Source organism: Botrytis sinoallii (assembly GCF_014898435.1).
Source record: "Botrytis sinoallii strain Bc 23 chromosome Unknown BSIN_004, whole genome shotgun sequence".
Classification (NCBI taxonomy): Eukaryota; Fungi; Ascomycota; class Leotiomycetes; order Helotiales; family Sclerotiniaceae; genus Botrytis; species Botrytis sinoallii.
Genome location: NW_024066031.1, coordinates 2,016,721 through 2,044,332, shown reverse-complemented (window position 1 = coordinate 2,044,332; position 27,612 = coordinate 2,016,721). Strand labels below are relative to the sequence as shown.

At 42.4% G+C, this 27,612-nt stretch overlaps 8 protein-coding genes across 8 annotated transcripts; 6 read left to right on the top strand and 2 right to left on the bottom strand.

Moving 5' to 3' along the window:
* Window positions 1-941: 941 nt before the first annotated feature.
* Window positions 942-2,414, top strand: EAF02_003047 (uncharacterized protein; the record flags this gene model as incomplete). The annotated part of the gene is made up of 3 exons (XM_038899095.1): window positions 942-967; window positions 1,015-1,232; window positions 1,285-2,414. The coding sequence occupies 3 exons, from the start codon at window positions 942-944 to the stop codon at window positions 2,412-2,414; spliced, it is 1,374 nt and encodes a 457-aa protein (XP_038761383.1).
* Window positions 2,415-3,939: 1,525 nt separating this feature from the next.
* On the top strand, window positions 3,940-4,308 carry EAF02_003046 (uncharacterized protein; the record flags this gene model as incomplete). Its single annotated transcript, XM_038899094.1, has 1 exon — window positions 3,940-4,308. One exon carries the CDS (start codon window positions 3,940-3,942, stop codon window positions 4,306-4,308), a length of 369 nt encoding a protein of 122 aa, XP_038761382.1.
* A 1,061-nt stretch (window positions 4,309-5,369) lies between these two features.
* EAF02_003045 (uncharacterized protein) lies at window positions 5,370-6,223 on the bottom strand (the record flags this gene model as incomplete). Its single annotated transcript, XM_038899093.1, has 3 exons — window positions 5,370-5,510; window positions 5,572-5,988; window positions 6,041-6,223. The coding sequence occupies 3 exons, from the start codon at window positions 6,221-6,223 to the stop codon at window positions 5,370-5,372; spliced, it is 741 nt and encodes a 246-aa protein (XP_038761381.1).
* A 3,091-nt stretch (window positions 6,224-9,314) lies between these two features.
* On the top strand, window positions 9,315-10,992 carry EAF02_003044 (uncharacterized protein). Its single transcript, XM_038899092.1, has 3 exons — window positions 9,315-9,807; window positions 9,892-10,130; window positions 10,215-10,992. Exons 1-3 carry the CDS (start codon window positions 9,511-9,513, stop codon window positions 10,699-10,701), a joined length of 1,023 nt encoding a protein of 340 aa, XP_038761380.1. The 5' UTR covers window positions 9,315-9,510; the 3' UTR covers window positions 10,702-10,992.
* A 1,236-nt stretch (window positions 10,993-12,228) lies between these two features.
* Window positions 12,229-15,162, bottom strand: EAF02_003043 (uncharacterized protein; the record flags this gene model as incomplete). The annotated part of the gene is made up of 2 exons (XM_038899091.1): window positions 12,229-12,675; window positions 12,730-15,162. The coding sequence occupies 2 exons, from the start codon at window positions 15,160-15,162 to the stop codon at window positions 12,229-12,231; spliced, it is 2,880 nt and encodes a 959-aa protein (XP_038761379.1).
* Window positions 15,163-17,259: 2,097 nt separating this feature from the next.
* EAF02_003042 (uncharacterized protein) lies at window positions 17,260-19,812 on the top strand. The gene is made up of 3 exons (XM_038899090.1): window positions 17,260-17,681; window positions 17,815-19,174; window positions 19,240-19,812. The coding sequence occupies exons 2-3, from the start codon at window positions 18,910-18,912 to the stop codon at window positions 19,590-19,592; spliced, it is 618 nt and encodes a 205-aa protein (XP_038761378.1). The 5' UTR covers window positions 17,260-17,681; window positions 17,815-18,909; the 3' UTR covers window positions 19,593-19,812.
* A 1,914-nt stretch (window positions 19,813-21,726) lies between these two features.
* EAF02_003041 (uncharacterized protein) lies at window positions 21,727-23,579 on the top strand (the record flags this gene model as incomplete). Its single annotated transcript, XM_038899089.1, has 3 exons — window positions 21,727-23,346; window positions 23,464-23,496; window positions 23,562-23,579. The coding sequence occupies 3 exons, from the start codon at window positions 21,727-21,729 to the stop codon at window positions 23,577-23,579; spliced, it is 1,671 nt and encodes a 556-aa protein (XP_038761377.1).
* Window positions 23,580-24,740: 1,161 nt separating this feature from the next.
* Window positions 24,741-26,175, top strand: EAF02_003040 (uncharacterized protein; the record flags this gene model as incomplete). Its single annotated transcript, XM_038899088.1, has 2 exons — window positions 24,741-25,544; window positions 25,603-26,175. The coding sequence occupies 2 exons, from the start codon at window positions 24,741-24,743 to the stop codon at window positions 26,173-26,175; spliced, it is 1,377 nt and encodes a 458-aa protein (XP_038761376.1).
* Between the last annotated feature and the right edge of the window lie 1,437 nt (window positions 26,176-27,612).

Genomic DNA, 27,612 nt, shown 5'->3' with positions numbered 1-27,612 from the left:
TCTTTACCAAACATGTGAGGTGAAGAATTCAAGAAAAGGAGTAATATGGAGTCAAGTTCATTGGTGCTTCCAAAGTAAACAAGGAGTGTTTATGATCATTGGGGTGTGAGTTTATCGGCGCTAGGCCACAGTCACATGATTTTACTGGTTATCTTGGACAAATTTTACTATAGCTACACCCAATATTGCAAACCTACCTCTACGTAAGCAAAAAAAACAGGCGGGAATTGACCACCATTCGAAAGAATTTCAATAACTAAGATCTCTTCTCAATATAATATTAAATAATAAAAAGACTACATATCAGTACAAAGAAGACTCAAATTTTCGTTTGATTTTTTCAAACTTCAATATTTAATTTGAAATGAATTTATAATTTATTAAAAAAGACCCTTGAAAGAGTACTCAATTTCCGCCTGTTTTTTTCGCTTACGTAGAGCCTACCTAAGTAATGTTACATCCAACGCAATGGGTGTATCATATTTCTCAATCATTCCAATTTTTCGAGTATACGTACCCAAGTAATGAATATCCTCGACCTCCAAGACTGAAGCAGTCAAAGATACTGGGGTATACTGCCCCTAACTTCCCTATCTGCGAGATCAATCTTATAAGATTTGCTCCCTGACGGAAAGATTACCTACTAGAGTAACCTAGGCCCTATGCTTGTTGACCTAATGCTTGTCAATGAAGGCACTGCCGATCACTTCAAAGTCTGTTATCGATCCAAATACCGCTCATGTGTCTCATCAAAGCCGTGAGGAGTATTTGAGCAATTTGGATTTCCACTCTTGCTCGACTACAACTTCCAAGTAGAATATAATGGATATCCGCGTACACACACCCTTGTTTCCCCGTTTTATCCTCCGGGTTAGGCTAGCTATTCGAAGTTTCGATTGATGTGACTAGCCAGTGGAAAATATCCTATTTCATGATATGTCATGAGTTTCTCATCTAACATTCAATTGTAAAAGGTTTGTTACATTTCGTCGTGTCAATCGTTCCACTTCACAGTTACTCCTTAACATTCGAAGATGAAGTTTTCGTCGTCCATTCTTTACTTCCCACTTTTGTGCACGAATGCCCTGGCATTTCCAACTCTCAATGCATCGCCGAAATCTTTGAGAGAGCCCCGGGAAACAGCTGGTACGAGAATTTGAAGAGACAAGTTGAAACTCACCCAGAAGTCAAAAAAAGATTGTTGGTTGATTCTTTGACCACTCCCATCGATGGTAAAACTGCAGACCTAGAATTCGACTTTGAATATCACTAACAGTAAGATAGTCACCGGAGACCATGTATTTGTTCCACCTGACTTCGACAATGGGGACCAGCGAGGTCCATGTCCAGGATTGAATATGCTCGCAAACCATAACTACATTCCTCATAATGGTGTCGCTTCAATGGTAGAAATTATTGCTGGTGTAAATTCCGTATTCGGAATGGGAATCGAGCTCATCACCGTCCTGGCTATAATGGGAACGGTCGGTGTCGGCGGCCCTATCTCACTAAACCCCGGGTTTTCGATTGGAGGCTACACTCCGAAAGTCTCTAACATTCTCGACAACCTTGATGGTCTTTTGGGAACACCTCGTGGTCTAGACAACTCCCACAATTGGATCGAAGCGGATTCCTCGAATACCCGAGACGACTTGTATGTGACAGGAGACGCATCGACAATGAACATGACTCTATTCTTACAAGTCGCCAATGGATCCGATTCTGAAGTCATCACAATGGAAGATATTGGAAAACGCGCCGCCGAACGTCTCAAAGTCAGCATAGCTACCAACCCTTATTTTTACTACGGACCCTACACCGGCATGATTGCACGAAATGCTGGATATGCATTCTCTGGTCGCCTTTTGAGTAACCACACCACCGAGAACCCGGACGGAATCATGACTCATGGATTAATGCGCACTATGTTCGGCGTCTACTCCGAGGATGGAACATATGTATACAAGAAAGGCTGTGAGCAAATACCCTCCAACTGGTACCGCATCCCTGTCGACTACGGATTAGTACAACTCAACCTAGATATTGTTGCTTGGATGGTAGCAAACCCAACACTAGCAAGCGTTGGAGGCAATACCGGTAAAGTAAACACTTTCACTGGTCTTGATATCAGTAATGTCACCGGTGGCGTTCTCAATGTCGAGACCCTTTTGGGGGGCAATAATTTGATGTGCTTTGCCCTTGAAGTCGTCAAGACATTCGGGCCCAATTCTCTTTCGCCTTTGTTTGCTACAATTGCCGTACCCTTGCAATTATTGACCGATGCTCTTGATACATCAATCTTAGATCTTGTTGGGTGCCCAGCCTTTGCTGATTTAAGCATGGATGGAAAATCATTGTTTGAAGGACTTCAGGATACTTATCCAGGCGCTGCAAAAAGTGGTGTAGTGTTTTAAGGGGAAGAAAGCTGTATTTTGGGGGTTTGGTGCTTGGACATCATTGTTATAATTAATCTTAATAACTGCAGCATTGTATGACTGTTTTATTTTCTAGAAATGCAGTGCAATATATCTTCACTCTTGGAACTATAGGACCTCTTTGATGTTCCAACATGAGGCCTTGCAATTTGCTTAATGTATGCCGATTCTATCCCATCTTGTGCAGTCCACAATGTTGTTGCAATGTCAGGACTCAACCTTCCATCTGGATTGCGGGACCGTAGTTATGACAGATACAAACAAAGCAAGTAAATTGCATTAATAACATCGTGTTCTCCCCTTATCTTTGGTCCTTAGCAATTCTCATAAAAGATATGTCAAACATAGCCAACACATGGCAGTGTCAAGTACAAAGCTAGTGCTTTGAGTCAGTTTTCCGATAGGAATTCTGTAAACTCTAATCATTCCGAGATCCAAGATGGATCATAGAATCCAGAAAGACTCGTTTCTAATAAATTTGTAAGACAAATTCCATCAATATAACATATTTTCTGTGTGTTCGACCCTGCAATCATTGCACTTGATAAGAAAATTCTACAAACTTGCCAATATCTGGTACGAGGGGTAGAGGGCAAATAAGGAGCGACCCGCTTGCAAAAACTAGCTTGGGACTCATTAACGGTCTATATACTGCCATACTTTTCACCTACGTTACTATACTGGTCTTGGAAGTGCACACTTCAGTCACATGCCATGCACATGCTAATCCTTACCCCCACGTTTTTTTGGTCGAGATATATGTCCAATGGCAATAAAGTTGTATAGTTGTATAGTTGGTTCTATATCTAGAAATAATTTGTTTATGAAACTATCAAGAAAAGTATGTTGCATCCTCCCAAGTACGAACTGCAGTTCTTCAACTCTGACATTTAATTGAGATAAGCGCCCACAAGTATAAGCGCGACATGTTGGAATCACTCGTGTAATCCTGACGTTGAATTGTAAGGCGATGAATGTGGTTGCAGCTGTCCGTGGAAACAGTGGCGTTTAAGCATAATTCAGAGGGTAACTTTAAATTGACATATTTTCCCCTGAGCATAATGAGAAATAGGCCCCGAATCTCGGACCCTTTCACACATATCTCAGAAGGATCCGAATCCATCTGCTGCTGTTAAGGACATAGCCGAGGCCCTACGAACGACATGTACGCGCCGACGAGGTAATGCTATGTTTAGATGCATCTTTATTCGAATTGGTTACACTGTGAGGCTGGGGTTGGGTAACATGTAAAAATTATCTCGGTCTTCACGTTGCTCGCGATCAGTATGGGTCGAAAAGGACATATATAGGAGGAGAAATACTCTGAAGATTGCTCCATCATCAGCTCAACTTTTAATATTTTTTAATAAACTAAAAACTATTTCACAACTCAACCTCAAGCTCTATCTCGTCCTCTATCGGCAAGCCTCAAATCCACAACCGTACAGCTACAATAATACTATATCTTCAAAACACCGTCTAACACCCCATTACACCCATCAATATGAGATTCACCACCTCTACCATCTCCATTTTGCTCTCCGGATTCTTCTCCGGCCTCTCTATCGCAGACAGTAGCACTTGTAGCAGCATCTGCGCTCACAACAACGACCCCGGTCTCTGGACTGACGTCCGTGTTCCCTCTGCCCAAGTAGACAACATCCTCACTAACGGCGGCGGATGTGTAAAAGGTAGTGTACAAGGTCACATGTGCATTGCGATTATTGGATCTGGTGGGGACACCGACACCGTGGCAGGCTGTCTCGAAGAGATGGCTGCCCAGTGGCAGAGTTATACTGATAATTGGTACTTGTGGAGCTCGATTACTTGTGTTTCCGAGACCTCGACTGGAATTATTTCCATCACGGCTTGATTGGATGGGAAGATGTGTTGAAGATATCTTGAGGTTGTTTGAATGAGCATGTGGCTTGGTTGTGGATGGGGAACAAAATCGTTATTTTCATTTCTTTTGGTGGGTTGTATGTTTAGATGGGACCTTGGAATAGAGATCGTAGGGCACATGCTTTTACAAATCGTTGTGTATGAGATCACAGACTAGGAGGATAAATCGAAAAGGATTCCGGGAACTGGGGAGTTAAAGGAGTTCCATAGAAAAATAAAACATTATGTTTGAAAACCTTTGACTTGTTAGCGGAAAGTAACAGATGTTTTAAGTAAGCTGGATCCAAAAGTAGCTTGAACACTGCCTATGGTTCGCTTACAAGACTCGGAAACTCTCACCGCAACTAAATCGAGACTTGTTCGGTACTAACAAATTGAAATTGTAATTTCATCCATTCGATTCCATGGCAGCTTTCCATCCTTTCCTTTCCTTTCATAGACCTTCTCCTGCCCTCATAGTATATGTACTGTTGGAGATAGCCATGTGTCTTTCATGGAAAGTGGTGTGTATGACGCTGCAGCATATATCCGAGGTAGCGTGTTCAGGATGGAGGAGTATAAGAGGAATAGAATCAGACGTTTCGAGGTCTTTATACCCATAGATATTGTTATTCATTTCTAATAATTTTGAGATTCCAGAGTCTTTGAGGTGAGAATTGCTGTTGATAGATGTCTCTACACCCGGTTTTCAAGGATGATTGCGATGCTTGAAGTTGCAAGATGTAAGATTTATAACCTGAGATGGCCATTCATATAACCCATCTACTCGGCGCAGACAATATATGCTGACCAAAGCTCTATGTGGATGAGTAAAGCAACACACTAAATCGCCCAAATCAAGTCATACCTTGGGAACATTTATATTTCATACTTTGTTTGATATGAATTTGTATTCAACTATATAGTACATGATATAGGATATATATACCTATGTATGTATATTTGAAGCATAGTAGATTTTGCATGTCCCGGGGTTTCGTCCTGCGGGAGCCAAGCTGGCAGTATCTTCTGCCTCTTTGGTCGAATCTCAATCTAACGGGAAATCTCCTTCTTTAAAAACACAGCATTCCAATACCAGGATTTTCCTGTTGGATCAACCATTGGACCAAAGAGTTTTTCCACATTTTTGTAAACTTTGTAACCTCTTCTTTCATACCAATCTTGGTTGGAAAACTAGGTGAAGGTTAGAACAAAGCAAATATCTCATCTCCGCAATGCATTCAGACATATTTACCGGAGGAATGACCAAGTCAAGAGCTTTATACTTTTCTTCTCTTTCTGGGTCGACTTTATTAATCGAATTCAAACCCAGAGTCTTGGCACACAATGGTTCGGAGATGGCTATATTCTCGATCATATCCATGGCTGTCTTTCCTAGCCCAGTTCCTTGAAGAGCTCGCGAGACGTAAAAAATGGATATCCAGTAGAACCCTTCTGTTTTGGGAACATATCCGAGATTCAAATAGTTTTCGGATGGAGGACCTAAGCAGATATGGCCAATTGGAATGAAAGTTCTCTGCGGTGAGGGGATTTCCCGAATTTTACCTCCAAAGGAAGTAGCAGAGTCAACTAGAGGCTCTTTCTCTTGGGGATACATCTCAGAATGTTTGAGTATTTTGGCATCCTTTTCGGGATCAGAATCCGCAAGCACCTGGATAATTTAGAACTCGGAAAATGAAATCGATTTGGGGAAGAATATTTACAATCCATTGATTATTGAGCTTTCCATTTTCTTGGGCTTCCCTCCATGATTCAACGCATTCAGAGTCCCATCCGCAAGCGATGCGTTGTTGTACTAGTCGATCAACATGTTCAGGAGAGGTGGGATCCCAAGGGATTAGCACAATTTGAGGTTTTGAGGAGTTGGTGGGGTTGATTAAAGTCATCTTGAACATCTAATAAAATATTGCAGAATTGAAAGGGTCGATAAAAGTATCCATTCTTATAAGATTTCCGCGAAGCCAACTGTTAGACCATATTCTGATATCCGAGGAAATACGATGATGACAAGTAGTCTCCAACCAAGGGTCGAAGGGCGTGAGAAGACATCAGGGATTTTGTTTCTTATCCAGATAAAAGTCTTTAGTTGGCTGTTGTTGCATCAAGAGATTCGAGATTTTAGTCTTGTTCAATTTCTATGGATATTTTGGATATTTACATAAGTACCTGGGTATCTATCAGGATGTCCCATTTGATAGTTTTCTTCTCTCCCCTCCATGTAAATTCACTCGCCGCTATGCTATTATTCACCCCACATCTAAAGCAGCACCATGATTTGTAAGGAAGAACACCCCACACTGGCTTTGACAATTACATATATGTTGTCAAACAAGTCCGCCCTCTCATCAAAATCAGCCAATACGTCTCGGATTTGATCAGGCCTGATAGTTCAGTGGTAGAATTCTTGCTTTGGGTTGCCCAATCTAAATTGTAAGAGGTCTCCGGTTCGATCCCGGATTAGGCCCTTTTTTTTTCAATTTTTCGAGTGTGAGTTTCGAGAATTTTGCGATTCAGTGTATATACATGTACATATCGTTCGTACACATACAACATTTTGACGAGAGAAATTATGGTGGAGACATTGTTTTTTGTAAGTTGTTTTGGAGAATGTTTCGAGTCCTACTCATCAGTCATACAAATTGAAATCTGTCTATTATTTATTGGCTTATGAATCTGCTCAACTGCTTGACAAGAATGAACGGGCACATCACGTTTTCGAGTCGAAATCATTTGAAGGCTAATAATTGACTGACTAACATAAGGACAGCTTAGAAAGAAGAAATTTGTAATTTCAATTCGATTGTGAAGGGGAAAATGAATCAATTCGCTTATCCATCAAAAATGAAGGCGTTCTTTCTATATACTCAACCTTGGATTATTAATCGAATTACGAATTCTTATTACAATTTTATAAAAACATGACATTTGACAGTTGGAGATTAGTCTCATCCAGGCGTTTAAACTTCCATAACAACATTATTGGATTACTGAGATAAAGCCAGGTGGAGTCTTGAAAGGCTTAGCCAGTTATTGAGATGAGAAACTATATACGAGAAGAAGCAAAGCTTCTATAATAACATAAACTCCCGTTGTAGGCTTCAGCTAAATGTTATCAAACATCTGATATAAGGAGGGGTAGTTGAGCAAGGGAGAGTATGTCTTGGGAAAGATCACGAGAATCAAGGTTCAACGGGAGAGCTAGCCATCAAGATGGCATGGAGGGCTAGAATCCTCAGACGCTCACGTTCTTCAGTAAATTAGTTTTAAATTCTATGAGTTGGTTAGTGTGGCTTGTGAGATGGGGGGAGAAAGGGAAAACTACCGTTTGCGGGGTTGTTTATTTACGACATGGAGGAGGTAATGGGACTCAGAATTGTAGTTGAAGAAGAAGGATTGAACTTCGTCCTCACCATCATACTAAATGCAAGCTTTCCATGTTCGAAAGCAATTCAATAGTTAGGATGATTTTGTCATTTCATACCATTCGAATTCTCTCAACGAGTTTGGGAATCGAAAGCTTCTGGCTGTCAAAGAAGTTTGAATTATAAGAAACTCTGTCGAGTTATTACTTTCCAATGCCCCCAAAATGTATAACATTTCCATTAGAGTCATTGATTCCATGTTCACTCAGCGGCGCATAGATCCATCGTAATCACCAAGTATGTAACAACGGTCTATGAAATCAATCGGGTTATAGCAGTTTGTACTATGCAACCAAGATCAAGATAGTAGCTTGTATTTTAACAGTGCCCAGCAGTGGAGGAAGCGCCTTTGTTTTGCAAACTTGTACCATCAAAGGAGGGGGGAATGATTTGACTTTATTGCAGACAGAGATGTGAGAATAGAACGAAAGGGTAGAGCCATTGCGGAGCATGATAAACTAGATAACAGAACTCTGTGCCAACGCAACGAAGCTTCAAAGCATACAATATCCGTATAGATCATTCGTAGTTCCATTACATGGCAATACAACACTCGGTATATCTTTGAGCCTTTGAGAAAGAAACAAGCATCTGACCATAATCCAAGTGCCCCGGCCGAATGGCGAATATGGTAAAGTGCATTGCAAAGATTTGCTGCGACTGAAGATGAATAATTATCGACTCGGGCTAAAGTCCGATATGTTCGCATTGCCTCATCTATAAGATAGTGCGATGAAGTGATTCGCCATGTCCGAGTAACAATCAATCAATATGGTATGGACGGGACTGCATTGTAACTCAGCCGTTGCTCCGGGCTCGAGAAGAAGTCGAATCCCATCAGGCTCAAGCAGTGGCTTGTATGGAGAAGTACATATTCCTTCTGATGGGACATCGTCTATTGCCTCCCTGCCTGGTTGATCAACTAATGGCCAGAAGTAATTGGGACGATTTTGTAAAGCTATCAGTCATCAAAAGTATGATCAAATAAAGATGATTCGATTGGCCGACCATTTGCGCTCCCTTGCTTTTCCTGCGACGCCTTAGCCAGTCTTTGGTAGCTAACTGCCATGCCGATGTGTGCTCTCATGAAGTTTCAACATTGAGTTCCCTAAATGTCATTAACAATCGCAGATATAGCTCAATTACATGTACCGTTGGGCCAAAATCAAGGCCTCGAAGTAAAGTTCTAGATTTTTTTTGGCACTGAACACTGGCCAAGGGTAGATCAGAACATTGAGAGATGAAGTAATACATTCTGCATATCTTTGTCCTGGGACTACTAGGTAAGACGAGATACTTGATCGAGGTAGCAAAAAAAGCATCATCTACCTCTGGTAGTATTTACCCTAGGATTGGAAATCCTAGGAATATGGATGGCCAATTCATAAATTGCTCGACAGTATGTATTTGAAAGGATGAAAGGATGAAAATACAATGATACCAACATTCACAAGTAATTTTAAGTTGTTATAATACAAGTTGATTCTTTATTTTCTTGAATCCATAAATTGATAGCGGCGTCAACGGCGTAGAACATTTATTCCCCCGTCCTCGCTTCCAGAGCTTTCTTTCTTTCTTTACTCATCCACCAGATCCCTCTTTTCTCCGTCCCCAAACTCCGGAACGTCATAACCACCACCACACCTAAATAACTTCGCCATCCATAAATAACAAAACCTCAACACAACCTTTGCATTCTACAACCATTTACCATCCATCACAATCGATCTTGATCAAATTATATCACAATAATGGCCTTTACCATGCGCCAACCATTCAGATTAACCAGTTCGCTGGCTATAGCTTCCAAAACCGCCTTTAGATCCGCCCCCGCGCGAGCTTTTCATTCCAGCAAACCTACAACCAGTTTTTTCACATCACGCACCACATCGCCAGTCAGCACACTGGTAAAAGCTAGAAATGCAATCAAGGGCTCGAGAACTTACTTGCAGCCACCGGCGACTGTTGCGAATCCAAATGGGACGCTGATGCAGAAATTGTTGGTCGGTGGTGCGATGTTTGGAGGAACTTTGTTTGCGATCAATATGGTATGACACCTTCTTACCTACTCCTTCTCCACATTCGCCATCTCTTTCATCTTCATATAAGTAAAGAATGCTAACAAATCACAGGTCTTCAACCGCGAAACTCGTGAAGATGGCGGCATGCCCGAATACGAACGCAGTTACTTAAACGATACCTTTATGCACACTGGAATGGGAATCGGAATCATCGGATTATCTGCGCGCGCCATGTTCCAAAGTGGCTTTACTTACAGATTGATGGCGACCAATCCTTGGGTTGTCATGATCGGTGGTATCGCACTCAGTATTGGTACTATGATGGGCACTAGAGCTACAGATCCCAGCAAGTGAGTGTTACCCCTCATTCGGTGTTGATATTTAGAATTATGCGATATGTATTTGGGTGGATAAAGAAAGCTAATATGTAATAGCTATGTTCAAAAATACGCACTCTGGACCGGTTTCAACGTAACCCAAGCTGCATTCATCGCACCCCTCCTCTTCATGGCTCCTCCTGCCATCATTGCCCGCGCTGGTCTCTACACTGTCGCTATGATGGGTAGTATTTCCTTCGTTGGCGCAACCGCCAAACAAGAAAAATATCTCTACCTCGGTGGACCTCTCTTGGCTGGTGTCGCTCTCGTCGCTGTTTCCGGATTGGCTCCATTGGTTCTCCCAGCTACCGCAGTCAGAACATTGGCTTTTACCGAAAATATCTGGTTATGGGGAGGTTTGGCTGTCTTTGGTGGCTTCACACTCTATGATGTACAGAAGATTTTGGCACATGCTAGAATGGCCGAGAGAGGAATGATGAGGAGAGATGCGGTTAATGAGAGTATTTCATTGGAACTAGATTTTCTGAATATCTTCATTAGAATGGTCCAGATTCTGATGATGCAGCAAAACAGGAGGAAGTAGAGGAGAAAGAGTTGTACAATATGAGAGGCTGGGGCAAGGGGGATTGGAATGAAGAAACAACACCGTGGGACTACATGGTAAAGCAAACGGGTGTTGTCACACAAAACAGCTCTCTTCTTCGAGATTGGATGATAGTTACGAAAGTCTGCGGACCTTTCTGCCATACACGCTTCTCCTCTCCTTTGGACATGCGCACTTGATGCGTGTGCCATTAACATATATTAATAAAACAAAACAAATGTTAAAATAGTAAAATAGTAAAATACCCATATCCAGTTAATTATCTATTCTTATTCTATCTCTGACAAAACGAAGTGATTTGATAGATTAAAGTGCTCTGAGTAGATCATTGATAGATACTTCTACCCTTACTACATAGATTCAGCACTTTCAACTGACCACCTTACCTAGGTACCTACCCATCTGCACAGAAATCCCATCGTATCCCCCCCCTCTCTCTCTCGGTAATACCAAATATCATACCGATTCATTATACACATCATATCCTAAGATTATCCATTCAAAAATAATAATAAAATTTCCAAAGCCACCGCAAAATTCCAAAGCAACTCACTCCATATCCAGCCAGCCAGTCAGTCATATATTATGCATACCTACCTACCTACCTAGGCCCGGGTATCTAATAAACAATGCGAGACTAGCTGGAGGTAGATATTTAGGTAGGTATTCAGGTAGATGTAGATGTAGATGGGGAAATTCTATACATGCCTACCTAGGTATGCTCTCTCATCTATTCATTTGCTTATAAGCATCTAGCATATCATCTCATCTCATATAATCTCAATTCATCTCATCTCGATTCAATTCACCTCAATTCATCTCTCTCATCAATTTTCAAATCATATATCATTTCATGTCATCTCATTTCCTCTCATTTCCTCTCATTTCCTCTCATTTCCTTTCATTTCCTTTCATCTTACACAAAAAGATCAGATCCGATGATATCACATCAGATATAGACTCGATATTATCAAGTACAAACCCCCTCTTCCCCTCCCCCTCCCCCTTCTCATCCGTGCTAACCCACGCCAACCCATCTTTCCCTGGCCATCCAACTCCTAATCCACAACCTACGATTTCCGTTTCCGTTTCCGTTTCCGCAACGTTGTACATACATCTATACATCCATACACCCATCCATCCGTCCATCCATCTATACAAGAAACACAAAACACAAAAGCAAAAACAAAAAATCTAAAAACCGCGCCAATCCGTTCATTCATCGATACATACATACATACAAATGTGCAAACAAACCAATAAACCAACATACATACACCACCACCACCATAAGAAAAAAAGAGCGCGTTCGTTCCGACCAAAAAAGTGACCTCTGGATTTGTCCTAACAAGTGATTCATGTGGATAAACTGATGAATAAAACTCCGTCCATGCATGCAAATATGTCATATTCTCGAGAGTATGCATATAAAAAATCGACATCGATGAAAAATCCCACTCTTTCCTTTTCTCCATGTTCTGTTAAACCCTTTCTCGTCAAGGTCCATCATCGTAAGCCAACGCCTGGTCCACTCCTCTTTTCAACCCAAAAGACCAAATCTCCCCTTCCCTTCCGTACACTTAGATTTCTAGGCATTACTGCCCCCCTGAAACCTCGCCTCCCTACAGTCTCCCTCCTGCCACTCTGACTCCATCTCGACTTCCATCTTTCGATTCCTCCTGCATCCAGCCACCCCTTTAAATTCTTACACTGACTAACGTCAAAGATCTCCAACTTACTACAACCTTCTACAACAGCTTCCACCCCTACCCCCGTAACTCTCACACACCCTCTTACAGAAAGTTCCTTGAGTTCAAGAAGATGGAGACCGATAGATCGAAGCGATGAATTTGAGACTGCCGAGCCGCAAAATGAGAGTTTGAGGGATTGGAGTTGGGGACAACCGAGACTTAGAACTTCGGTTGCGGTGTCCGAGAGGGCGCAACAGAATGACTAGATATGACTATTAGTGGAATTACTACAGAGAGTCGCGAAAGCTCAACATACCAAATCTAATTCTTTTAACCCCTTTGCCGCATTCGTCAAATAAACAATAGCATTATCCGTCAAATAAGTACAATCCGCCAAAATTAACTTTTCCAATTTTGCAAATTTATAAATGCTCCAATGTTGAAATCCACTATCTGTAATCGTTGTACATCTCGTCAGATCAATACTCTGTAGCCTCTGGTGTGCATGAACAGCCAAATGCGCCATCGATCGATCTGTAACATGTTTACAATATGATAAAGTAAGACGTTTGAGCTTTGGACATCCGACTACAGTCCCAACCGGTGGGACGAAAGTTGCAGCTTTTTGACGAAGAGAGGCTTGAGGGGCAATCGGTTCGGTTACAACCCAACCGACGATACGGGCCAGAAGATTATCGGATACTTTGCGACAATTAGAAAGGTCGATTTCTTCGAGCTCTTTAGCGCTGTTGGCCATTTCCAAGACGGCGTTGGCAGTTACGTCCCAGGCTGACTTCATTTTCCAGACTTGGATATTGGGGCCACATTGGGAGTAAATTGCAGCAAATCCTTCATCAGTTATATGGAAACAGTTGCTGATATTGATGCTACGGGCACGACGGCCAACAAATGGACAGATGCATTCGATCAGGGCTTTGTTGGTCATTTTGCGGTTGTAGAGTGATAGATCAAGATTTTGACAAACGTTTGGTGAGGTACTTAGGAGAGTTGACCAGTGGAGAGATACGAGGCGTAATCTCATCAATTGATAGATGTCTAAATATGAGAAAATGTGGATTAAAATTGCGTCCGGTAATATTCCCTGACTAAATTGACTTGGACGTCGCTCGAAAATCTTAGGTCTTTTTGGCCGAAAAGCTGATTCTGGGGGAGTGATTGCGTGTGATAATTTTGCAGGTGTGGGTGTTTGAGATCTAGATCTGGTTCTTGGGCCAGAAGATCTATCATCTGGTGGTGGCGTCTCAGGAGCAGGCGGTGCCCAAGAACCTCTTCGCGATCTCGCCCTCATATTGTCCATATCTACACTGAGGAATGGATCTGGGTCTATAGGTTCCATCACCCCACTATCCTCAACATGAATAGGTTTATGAGGACTTGCAGGTTTCGAAGGGGTAAATGTAACTTGTGGTAATGTTTTCCTTCTTTGATGTTTAGGTCGACTGTTATTGATGGTTAAATCATTGATAGTTGGAGATTCAGCATCACTCATTATGACATCTTCGTCTTCGGGTTTTCCAATTCGAGTTTTCGCTGTCAGCTCTACTTGTTTCCGTATATCTGGCGAACATCTTCTCCACAACTCTTCAAGAACTTCTCCACCGATCATCAAACATTCCACAGAAGTGATTGATCGTACAGTAGCTGTTCTCCGGGGAGCCAAAGACAAACTGACAACTTCTCCAAAGTATTGTCCGGCTTTCAGTCTTGGTCTGATGTATGATCCATTTGTGCCTTGAGGCGATAGTCCAGCGTGTCCATTGGAACTTTCATGTATAACTTCCGCCTCGCCTCTAACAATAAAGTAAATTTCATTGCCACTTGAACCTTGTACAATAATATCCGTGAACGGTGGGTATGCCTTTGGCGTGGCGCTCAACCCAAGAAAGTGAAGTATTTCTGGCGGTAAAGTTGAGAATAAAGGTAATTCCTTGAGTGTTCTCCTGACATTGACCAGTCCACTGCCCAGCGCACTGCCAGCTGAAGGATCCTCAATTATGCCTGGACTTGGGGATTTTCGCTTCTTCTTATTGATGACCACTCCCTTCTCAATGACACCTACTTCACCAGTAGACACTTCCCCTGGCGCAGCTTCTCGTGCGATCTTGCCACCTCTAGAAACAAGCTCGGTGGAGACAAGTTTTGGGCCAAATCCGCCTTCCCTTCTCTTCTTATTCAAAATTGTCAATCGTTCCTGTGCCTCTTCCATAATCGCTTGTTCCATCTCAGGAAAGTTTGGAAGCTCAGCTCTCAAATCTTCCTTCTTCAACACCACCAACAAGCACTTTGTTCTTGCTATAATTGTAGCGGTCCGGGGTACATCCATTAATATTCCAATCTCGCCAAAGAAAGCACCAGGCTTTAGTTCTGCGTATGTAGCTTCTCCATCTCGAGATGTGACTGCCACAGCCCCACGTACTAACCAGTACATGGCTTTTGCATCATCTCCTTCAGTCAATACATGATCGTGAGGCGAATGGACCTGAGGACGAAGATGTTTTCCGATAGCTGCAAGGAAGGAATCGGGAGCTGAAACAAAGAGAGGAAAGGAGCGTATGCGATCAACAAGGTCGAGTGGCATATCTGGAATTGTCGAAGCTGTGAGGGGAGAAGGTCGTACAGGTCGAGCGGGATTGGTTTCGATGTTGAATGATCGGATCAAGGATAGCGAGTCTGGAATAGCTGCGCCATTGGTCCTGAAGGAGCCAGCACCCCGTCGACTCCTACTCATGATGTGTGTGTATTTAGCAAGCTACGATCTCGCAGAAGCTCATGTGGGTACCTTGCGGCCTAGTGGCCGTCCTGCATGTAGGTTTGCCAAAGTGGGCAATATCAAAATCGGGGATGATTGATTACTTGGAGAGATTATCGTTATGCAATTCGCAGGTTCACTGGTTTCGAATACCACACTCAAAGAGGGTTGGGGAATTCGTGGATGGTAGTTCAGGTTGTAGATGTTCTCGTGGAGGAATTGCGATATGTACAAGAGCTTTAATTCAAATTGAAATTTTTCTTTGTCTGCAGATGATATAACGCGTAGAAGTGTCGTCGGACAAGTCTGTGAAGTATTTGGTCAGCTATTATATACATCGTTAACGGCATTGGATACCTGTATGAAAGATATCCAAAAAGCTGGGCGGGCGGACAGCACCAGATGTTAGAATAGATGGCTTACTATTGCGTTCCTAGGATCCTATAACTGGAGGGGTAAGAAAAGCTACCTTTCTAAGAATCTTTCTTCAATGAAGCTGACAGCGCACGCACAAGATGAGAGAGTAGAACATGAGGTAAGAAATAGAAACAATCTACAATCACGGTGAAGGAAAGACAAGATCAATAGGACTTTGAACGAAAGTATAATGCACGGAGCGCTCTATGATCGACGAGCTCTGAAATGGAAATGGAGCATGTATTTGGTTTGGCTCCTAGCACTCAAAGACCCTTTAATCACCAATAATTGAGGGGGGAATTCGATTCGACTGGAGGAATTATAAGTTGGGGATTTGGGACCGCTTCTTCTTTTATTCTGTCCCCCTTTTCTCGCGAAAGGCCCTTGATCAATGAGAAGGGATTACAATAGTGGGTGTATTGGTGTATGTATGTATTAAATGTATGGTTGGCGTGAATGGGAATGAATAATGATAATGATAATGATACTGGTACTGGTAGGTTTTTTCTTGATTGCTCTCTTTTGCCTTTTGGTGGGCTGCTACGCGCTATGACGATTTCAATTCGCTTCTTTTTTTCTTCTCCAACCACTTTTATTAGGCCTTTCCGGGGGGTTTACTAGGTAGGGGGTATGTAGAGAGAGAGAGAGAATGATTACAGTCCATGGTCCATCATAAAGTGATGAAAGATTCCTTTGCTACGATGTTGATGTCGATGTCGATGTATCATGTATCATGTGGCATCTATCGTGCTAGCTAAACAGAAGCAACGGATTCCCTGCAAAGAGATCAAGATGAACATATTTTCTGCTCGGAGAATTTTCTAATCTTAATTGAAGCTAGTGTTTACGTGGGTAGGTATCGTAGATACTAGGTAGATAGACCTGGTGGCAGTCGATAGATGGATAGATGGGTAGGTATCTATCTATCTTTCAATCCTAGACGAATCGTTAATAGAATGAAGGGGAAATCAGAATGTTGAAATATCCATATCGAAGTCTCCATTCTACCTAGCTCCCTAGCTCCCTAGGCACTATGTATTTGTATTCTCCTGTTGTAACCAGATCTACTCAACTAGATACCTAGTACTCAAGTACTTATGAGTTTAGTATCTACCAAGGGAGTATCGTAGGTCATACACACATACAATCTTCGCCTCTTCGCTTCTTCGCCTCTTCGTATAAAAACTCTTCCTTCATGAATCATTTGCCCACTCAGACATACGTAGATACCCTTTCCCTTTTCTTTATTCTCACCATCCGTCAGCCAATCTTCAGCTCTGTTGTTTTCTCATCATCCACAATCTCATCATCTTATTACTTTATAACTTTAAAATCCATCTCGCGGTGAGAATATCCAAGAAATGCATTCAGGGGTCTCTACGTAAGCCAACCTAGGTATCCATGGCTTGTGTAAGTTGTAAGCCTGAATCGCTTACCATGCATTCCTCAAAGTATCATCTTCTAGAAGCTTAAAGTCAGTGGTTCTTCAGCCTTACATATGTACCATTACTCCTGCCGAGGCATGCTACCGGGAATCCATAGAATCCTACCAGATGAGACCAAATACATTCATTTTTCCAAGGAACTTTCTATGCATATATCAGGCAAAATAGATCAGAGAGGTGTGATACTAGTTAGGTAAGATTACATGATACTTATAATCGCTAATAGGTGCTTCGGAGGAGACGACGACCTTTGAATAATCCATGCTGCATCAAATCACCTATTTTTATTACGGATGTATCTTCAACCGAAAAGGTGCTTGATGGGTGTAACATCAGAAATAGACTTTTTCCTCCATCATCTCCTTATATCATCGGATATCAATCACAAGAACCGTTTTGATGTGATACTACTTTAAGATCATGTTCGCATGCGCCGCGATATGTATGTAACGTTCATCCCTCATTCATTTCGCCCCCATTCAGCAGTCTCCCGATTTTCGGAAAAGGGGAACTTTAGTCGTGTAAATCCACAGAGTATCTTTTTCCTTTTTCCTTTTTCCTTTTGCAATCAACGTTATCTACAGAAAATCCCCGTCTATCATGTCTCAAGCAGCCAGGCACGTACATACATACTAGGTAGGTAAAAACCTCTTCCACACGAAAAGAAATGTTTCAAGCACTCCCGAGCTCTCGTCAAGCGAACAGTTTGTATCCTAATTGGTCTCCTACACCTTGTCAAAAATAAAAAGATATTAAAGGAGATCTGCAGGAACTCACAAGGGAAGTTCGATTCGGACCGTCCCTGATATGATGGAGATTATTATCTCATTCACATTAACATCCGTTTCCGCGAACCTGCGTGCGGGACTCCAACCTATCGCTTCGTTTCATCTACTTCGATATCTCTTCCATGAACTCTAATTTTCATTCTGACTACAGTAGCATTGTTTCACGGCATGAAGAAAAATGACCACCAGTGGACCAAGCGGAAAGCTACTGCTTGAGTGGAGTCAAGAGAGGTATAACCACCATAGCGAGATCGGAGTGAGGCATTTGGCATTTGGCATTTGGAATTCGGCATTGTGGCGCATCTGTAAGACTTGAGTTGAGGCATGGAATTAGAAACTTCTCCTTCTCCTTCTTCGAAACGATGTGTAGGTTCCCGAGAGCGAAACGTGGTGTTCACACCTCAAAGTGCGCATCGATCATCTTTAGTTTGGTGGTACAATATCTTGACGTATGTGGCTAGAGATGCGAAGAGCTCCTTTGAGCTTTCATCCTTACCTGGTAGTCCTAGTCTGTTAGAGATTGTAAAGCTTTGCGCTCTTTCAGGTATTTTTAATTCCTCATTTGAGGTTACCGGGTCTCGTGATCGCAATTCCCATGTTCAGTCAGATCTCACAGATATTTTGATTTATATTTACAGCTGGAGTCACTTTGAAATCAGAATCCTATGGCGGTCAACCATAACAGGAAAGTTGCCACAAGATTTGGAATAATTGCGTGCTTGCACAGCTCTCAGCATGTGGAATCAATTGAACTTTTCATGCTCTCCTATTGGACAAAGTCATGATTTGTCAGATTCGTGGAAGCTTGGGCCAGCTTTTTCTTATTGTTCAACCCCTCCATTGACCATGACGACTTGATACAATTGCCACTTCAGATTTGTTTATATTGATACTTATATCCTCAATTGTCTTTGCGCATACCTACAGTACATTATTTACAAAAACAACCATACCACTGAATCCGAATAAAGTCCTCCAACCCAATATTAGAGATCTTTGATAATCTCAAATTCTACAATCTGCCTTCCCAACCTATCTCTTTCAAACTTTTCCTCCTCCTCATATTCCTCACAATAATGGCAGCCATGCCCAATTTCCTCAACCGTCTCATCCGGCCCTTTACATCCTCCTCCTCCTTCTCCGTTACCCCCGCCGCATCACAAGTATCCGTCCCTGAAACCGCGCAAAAATGTACCATTGCCGCAGGTTGTTTCTGGGGTGTCGAACACATGTATCGCAAAGAGTTTAGCGGAAAGGGCTTGTACGACGCGCGTGTTGGATACATTGGAGGCGATACCGAGAACCCTAGTTACAGAGCCGTGTGTTCCGGTTCTACTGGACGTATGTTATATCTTCCTCTCGTATTTGTCTTCTTCTGAAGTAATCAATACTAATACCCAATTTAGACGCGGAAGCCCTTCAAATCCACTACGATCCTGCACAAATCACATACCGCCAATTGATAACCTATTTCTACCGCATGCACGATCCTACAACTTCAAATCAACAAGGTCCAGACAGGGGCTCTCAATATCGATCTGGAATCTTCTACCACAATGAAGAACAAGAGAAAGAAGCGCGGGAAATTACTAAGCAAGTCAATGAGAAATGGTGGAAGGGAGGAGTAGTCACAGAAATTCTGAAGGCGGGAGAGTGGTGGGATGCGGAGGCGTATCATCAAAAGTATCTGGATAACAATCCAGGTGGCTATGAATGTCCCAGTCATTTTGCGAGAAAATTCCCGCCGTTGGAGGACTAGTTTGTGATGGAGAGAAATTTGGGGATTCAACATGATAGATGATAGATGATGGAAAGATTGATGATTTGCGGGAGGATTGTGGGTGCAGTGTATTATACCGAAAGATTTTAATTTTGCAAAACATACATACTACTTCATCATCGCAAGAATGACTACTATTTCCAAAACATCTGAAAATCTTGTCGTGAATGATGTATCAAGTATGGCAACCACGGTATTGCGGACACGGGATTCATTTCATCAAAGCATATTTGGGGATACATACATACATACTTGCATATGACAAAATAAATCACAACTCGCGTAAATCAAGGAGCACGAGGGAGTAGAATTCATCATTCTCAATTCGCCTCCTGAATGCAATTCAATATCCAGATATCGAAATGATGCTAATTTCATGGTTATGAGTACTTCGCATAAGAAGATATATACAAAACTTGATTTTGGTTGTTGGTTCTCTAGGGCCTAGGTAGGTAGGTAGGTAGGTACTTTGTGTATTTGTTTGTGTTTGTTTTATGATGTGAGTATATAGGATGAGATTGATGAATGAGATTATTCTTTAACCTATAGTACCTACCTAGTAGATATCTCACATGCGAATTAGATCTTTGAAAATAAAATAGATTGGATTTCTGATCTCTGATTTCTGATAGGTTCAGTTATGTTGAAATATTACTCATAGGAATATCGTAAGGGGATGGTTAGTTAAAGTAAAGAGTGTTATCTGCTTTCGTTAGCGTTTGTGGGGTTTGCTCTCTCTGCTGTTTTTCTGGGGAGAGGAGAGGAGAGGGAGATGTGAGAAGATAGGCAAGGTGACTTGGGTTCGTGGAATCAGGGGTGTGTTAGTTGGGATTTTATTGGGAGAATGGAGGGTGTGGTCTAGGGCGCGGGAGGGATCTGGATGTGGGAAGGAGGTTTAGAGGTCTGATGCGGGGGGTTTTTTTAGCATATTGGTTAATTACTATCTAGCCAGATCATATGTTGATGTCGAAAGCTGGTGGGTGGTTTGTAAATTATAGTGAGATTTGCTTGCATTTGATATCCTGATTTAATTCTGAGTTTTACTGGGAAATTTGTATATCTATTTGTATAATGGTGGTGTTGTTGGATTTGAGTAGTGTTTAGATTGGAATCATATATCTATTATCTTAATCTCGCCTCGTTACATGATGATGTAGATTTCCTACACAAGCATTTTCAGATACTTTGGATCAGTACTAGAATGCTCTTCTAATTTGTAGCTTCTTGTTTCATAGGATCGATCCCTTTTGATACCATGAACTACCACGGCATTTCCTCTCACACATCTTGTCATGAGGACTTGTCTTCGGTGTCATTATCTCTGATACTCATGTCTTGGATGGCATCAACTTTAGTGTTATCGATTAGCTTTTAGTAATTTATCATGGAAGTTGTCGCTTAGCAAATGACGTTTTTGAAGCTCCTTTGATAAACTTTTCTGGCTTCACTAGAAGATTTGCAATGGATGCAATGTACGTCACTGCTCCGAACGAACTGAAACTACGCATGAATCGAGTATTCTCCCGTCAACTATTGCCACGGACTCGAGCTCTGTGAATCAATATTGGGTGTGAGGGGTTTATTAACTCCGAATACAAGCGCGGCCTTCCTCCCGAATTATGTCTGGAATATATTTTAGCAGTCTTTGATCGATTGAATAGTATGGTTTATTTACTCTTGATGTGTATTTCCCGACTGGCGCACTGGAAATCTGCGGGACCTCAAATGCACGAGTGACATCTGTGTAAGACTTGGAAAAACCTTCGTCTTCCTATATTTATCACATTGTATGATAATGCAATACATTAGGATGTGTATGGCCAGAGTCAAAAGCAATGAAGAGTGAAGAAGGAAAGGAAGGAAAGTGCTTGATAATTAAGTAGACAGTGATAGTGATAGTGGAGCACGCGGGGAGACGCTAATGCACACAGATAAGCCCTACAGAGTCCCTGATCATGTGACATCTTCAAAATTATGTCCAAGCTTGTTGTTGAATTGAAAGAGAAAACCTAAGGCAGCAAGCATAATTGAGCTCTTTCCCTTCAAAGTGATTCGATAACTTACAAACTCCCTACTCCCCAAATAACCAAATCTTACAGTTTTCTCACGAACCATGGATCCTGGACGAAGAGCCATGTTGGAAGGTCGTGCGCCTCGGGCAAGAGATATCACATCTCCTCGTCGCGACGATGCCAATCGAGTTTCAAAACCACAACGACCGGCAGGCAACTCCAATTCCAGACCTTATCGCAACAACCAAAGTCTCGAAGACGAACAATCAAAGAAATGGGTAGCAGAAGAGGATACCTTTGTTTTAAAGCAAGCAAAGAAGAAGGCAGACATTAGGGTTAGAGAAGGAAGAGCGAAACCAATTGACTGGCTGGCGGTCATTCTTCGAGTGATCGATTCCGATAAAGATCTCCTTGATGCCGACGAAGAAGAGGTCCAACTCGATGTTGTAGACCCAGAGGGTGTGTTTGAAGGGCTCAATGATGCGCAACTAGGAGAGCTGGAGACCGACATTAATTCTTACATTACTTTGGAGAAGAACAAAAAGAATCAAGATTATTGGAAGACGATGCAAATTATCTGTCATGAGCGCCGTCAGAAATTAAAACCAGTCGGTCCTAATGAACGAGCTGTAAGCTCCGTTGCTGCAGATGTGGACAAACTACTAGGACCCAAAACATATGAGCAGCTGGAAAGTTTGGAGGGACAGATTAGAGCAAAGCTCCGTTCGAACGAACCAATAGATACAGATTACTGGGAACAACTCTTGAAGAGTTTATTAATTTGGAAGGCGAAAGCTAAACTAAAGAAGGTGTATCAATCTGTGCTGGACAATCGACTCGACGCCTTACGAAAAGAACAACAAGAGGAGGCAGAAAGTGTTCAAAAGAAGTTACAGGTGCTATTGTCTGGCCCAACGCCAGTGGTTGAAGAGGGATCCGAAATACCGAATTCGATCGCCGTGCAAACATCTCGTCGTCAGCCTCACTTTGTTTACTCAGAAAAGCATGACCCAGAACCGTTACTCAAACTACGGACTGAAGACAAATCAGGCGAGATTATTGACGAATCTGATTTCCTCAAAAAGATCGTGGCCGAGCGCCGCAAAGTCTTGAAGCTAGGTTACGTGCCTTCACGTCCACTTGGTCCAGAGAAGAGTATTCCGGGCTCCGTCAGTAAACCCAGCATATCTGTCAACAATGCGCCTCCAGGTACACAGCGCTTTTCCGCCGTAGTCACTGAAGATTTCTCACAAGCTACAAAAGCATTGTACGATAGAGAGGTGGCAAGAGGGGTGAATGAGAATGAGGAAATCTTCACCGCGGAGGAAAGTCTTACAACAACTTCGGCTCCTCAATGGGCAGACAAATACAGGCCAAGGAAACCGCGTTATTTCAATCGAGTTCAAATGGGTTACGAGTGGAACAAATACAATCAAACTCATTACGATCATGACAATCCCCCTCCAAAAGTTGTCCAGGGTTACAAATTCAACATATTCTATCCCGATCTTATAGACAAAGCGAAGGCGCCAACATTTCGAATCATTCGGGAACATGGTCGAAAGAGAGGAGAATCATTTGCGCCTGCTGGAGAGGAAGATACCTGCCTACTTCGCTTCATAGCGGGACCTCCTTATGAGGACATAGCCTTCCGTATTGTTGATAAAGAATGGGATTATTCTGCGAAGAAAGATCGTGGCTTTCGCAGTACTTTTGACAAGGTATGTGTGTGGCTTTAATGTTCTGTTGTTCTGCATCTTGTCTACCCGTCATGCAGTGACAACCTCTAAACCTTACTTCTGTCTCTGAAGCTTGTTCCTTGCTGACATGTTCACCAGGGTATTCTCCAATTACACTTTCAATTCAAAAAGGTCAGTAACAATCATAATAAAACACAATATTCCCACTTTTTGATTGAAGCTAATTTGTCATTCAGATATACTACCGAAAGTAATCACGATTCGCGAGTTTCCTGCTTGCCTCATTGTGGCACCAGAGTTTGGGAAGTATCAATTTGGTTGAGATTTTTCTTTAGCAATCATTGAGCTCACAAATAAACATCCCCAGATTTCTTCCACGTGTGTTATATCACACAAAGGAACCTTGTACTTCCGTCAAAAATAATACTACGTACATGACGGCAACGATTCGATGCATGAGAGCAGCGTTAACACGGGAAAATGAAATGAGATCATCAAAACTATCTATACATGGAAGCATTAACACCGGAAAATACAATTGAGATTATTAACATTCTTTGTGTATCTGATGACCTTTCTTAATAGCTTTAATAGTAATAATTTGGTACTATTGGCACAGTTTAAAGCAGTAGTGGGATGGAATCTAGAGGTTTACTAGACCTTTTTCTCAATGCAAAGTAGTTGCATTTTCAAACTTGACACAAAACTCCGGTTCGGCTTTCGTTCGTGGGTATCGTTAAGATTGCTGGTTGAGTAAGTCGAAACGGTTTTACGGGTGGCTGATTTCCACATATTCCAGTTACTTCAAACAAAAACATCTCTGTGTTCCTTCTAGAATAAGAATCAAGAACAATTGAACCAGACAATTCTTTGTGATTGTGCCCGCTCGAGGCTGACGGTGAAACATTAGAATACTCTTCTAGGTTTAAATTCAAACAATGCCTCTCCTGGCACAATCTTTAGCGTTATGCAGCATCCCGTTTTCCTCTCTCTCTGTATTACCTGGATGTGCAGAACTGCAGCCCACCTATTTACAGCAGAACAACAAGCGATTGCTATTATGAATAGGTCATTGTAGAGCTCACACTGTTTTTGGAATGTTGCTGTCCGGGGAGCCTGTTTGCACACACGTCAAAGGCTTGCATCCATGTGCTGGCATTCGCTCTCCTGCATTATGGCCTTGTCTTTTCAGGACTCTATGCCCATAGTCACAAAGCTTTCAATGTTCCCACTGCTTCTTGCGTTCTAGATTTCCTCTTTTGAATAACTACACCCGAAGTCCTTTGCTATCCCAATTCTTTGAATTCTCCGAGAAGACAGACACTATCGTCTTACAATAGAGCAATCCATCTTAAGGGTAGCACTTCGTTCAATAGACACATCATCGGCAGCGAGGTTGAGTAGATTGTTTTCAGATGGTCCTCAATATGGATTCCGATCACTTTCAGCAGAATTCTCAACATCACGATTTGCCTTGGGACTTTCAAGCTTCGGAGAATATTGAAACAACAGCACATTCGCAAGCTGATGCTATATTCCCATCATTTGATGGTCTACCTCGAATGGGTCAAGAGCAGTACTTCATGGCTAGTTCAACATCATCTCCTATGCCCAATAATGACTATAACCTTACTACATCGCAAATGCCGGGCTCTCAAAACTTAACATCTTGGTCCCATCAAGCGCCATTAACTTCTGTCTTTGCGGATGACCAGAATGGTTACTCTTACGATTGTCCAGCTGATCTTTCTGGTCTTGAACAACAAAATTCTTTGAAAGCTTTCGATAATGTTCCTCGAACTACCTGGCAACAACCTTATGCTAATATGGGCATGACATTACCGGTATATCCTTTTGATACTCGCGACAATTTTGGATCTATGGTATCATCGAGGGCTGACCATGGCGAAAGATCTGACGATTGCATCATGATGGATACTACACACAAAGCCATCAACTCTACATCTCCTTCCAGCTTATGCTCTGAAGAAGATGGACACAGTTCGCGCGAACCTACTGCAATGGATGTCGACGCTGATGGTCATGGCGCAGATGAGCAACCATACGCAAAATTGATCTATCGAGCATTGATGAGTGCCCCAGATCACTCCATGGTTCTACAAGAAATCTATCGTTGGTTCAGAGAAAACACTACTAAAGGGAGCTCGGATACCAAAGGTTGGATGAATAGCATTCGTCACAATCTATCAATGAACGCTGTAAGATTCTATGATCAAGTATGCTCAGCAATTCTGGGGCTAATATCTTCAATGGCAGGCATTCAAAAAGACAGAACGGAAAATTCCTGGAGAGGAAACGAAAAAGTCCACTGAGTGGGTTTTGGAAGATTTCGCAATCAGAGATGGAGTTCAGTCTACAACTCGATATCGCAAGGGGACAGGCAACAAGAAATACGCCAAAGCAGAAAGCACTCCAAGTCAAAACTATCTAGGTCGGCACAATTATAACGCAATCAGAAAGCCTTCTTTTCACTCTGCTAGCAAGGGAAAGTTACAACGTCAAAGAGGCAGAGATGATTCAAGTTCAAGACGAATGCTCCCAACGCCCTCTAGATCTGAACCGGCAAGATATCCAGGTAGCCAATTCCATTCCTCAGATGTGACGTCTGTTCCAAGATCTCCACGACGACTACCTCTGACACCTGCCCCAGAGAGCTCCGGAACTTACAGCCCCGTTATCAAAGAGGAAAGCTACAATCCTGCATACGATCTCTACAGATTTGAGGATTGCCAAGGAGTGCTTCCCGATGACCAAGACCCGCTTTTTATGGACAGTCAAAATCCACAGTTCATGCAAGTTCATCCGATGTGCGCGAGCAACCAATACTAACCATGAAAATTTGTTGGAGGACAGAGTATCAAAGTGTTTGTTGTGTATTGTAAGGGTGGCAGATCTGCTTTGATACATCGAATAGATGCACATTTCGTTTGCTATCAAAACATTGCATTGCTGGGGGTTCGTTCATTGTATGTACTGGGATCTAATGTTGCGGTTCCTTGTCTATTTGCTATAGCTTGTCTGGAGGGTAATTGTCCAGGATCTGTAATTTCTTTGATCAACGGCATCAGCGGCAAAATTTCAAATATCATGAGCGTTTGTATGTAGGGGTATGCCAAAGTTGTTTATTATTGTGATGGGTCATATTCTTGGTGTTCTTCAGAATTTTGAAATGTTGTGTGATTTGCTTGAGAAATGAAGTCTTCATTCCGGGTAGTGGTTCCCATGCTATTCTGAGCCGGCTATATGCCTAGATATCATCATTTTCCCTGTAGTATGAAGTAGGATTGATCTGTATTGCCTCTCTGCATCTTTGATCCGCTCGAGGGCAGGGGATGTAGGGTTCGATTGCCTCAAAGCACACTTCTCAACAAGAATTCCCGTGATTAAATTGAGGTTGAAATGCATCACCCCACCGATATCCTGGGAAATTTGTTGGTTAGATTCTATGCGGTGGCCCCGCCGGATGAAAGTGTGCGCCATCCTTCGATCCAGTAAACTCATAAGCATGCAGCATACTCCACTATCAAAAGTCCAATAGACGGTCCTTAGCATTGTTAGCGTTCAAAGGACCTTGTCCCTGTCTGTATATTGTAACCACACCTTGCTTCGAGGATGTTGAAAATGTCATCGAAATCCTTCTTCGTAGTATATTGCGTACCTACCAAGATATATCTTTACCATTACCATGAGCCTATGCTAATACGTGTACACTCCTTCGAGCACAGCATTTCCATCAAGAGCTCTTCATCTCGATTCTCAGCTCCAGGAACCGGGCTACTGGACCACGTCCTACTATGTGAGTCCCTCGACGGAATTGAAAAACGAGCTCTGTTACAACATCCGATGGCTAGGAACTCAACTACAGTACGACTTCGAGAGCATATACACACCATTCGACATGCAGAATATCCGCAATACGCCTCCCGTCTTGAATCAAGTTCCGTTTTCGATCAAACGAACGTGCCGACCTTTCTGGTGGTGGTGGTGACAGGTATCATTGAAAGCCACACGAGCAAGATACCGGTTTCGCTCTTGCCAGCATGCACTCAGACCGATCGGGAAGCCGGAAGAGGGATTGATCGTGACTATCGGCGAAGAATAATCCTTTCGATGTCATTCAGAAATGTTTTGACGAAAGAAACAACGCGCCAAGTCCACATAATGAGTGTTGAGAAGAGAGGCGTGCAGAGGCAGCAGCCACAACGGTTTTTCGAAGATTACAAAACATGACACTTCCCGCGAATACCGAGCCCTTGAGGATTCTTT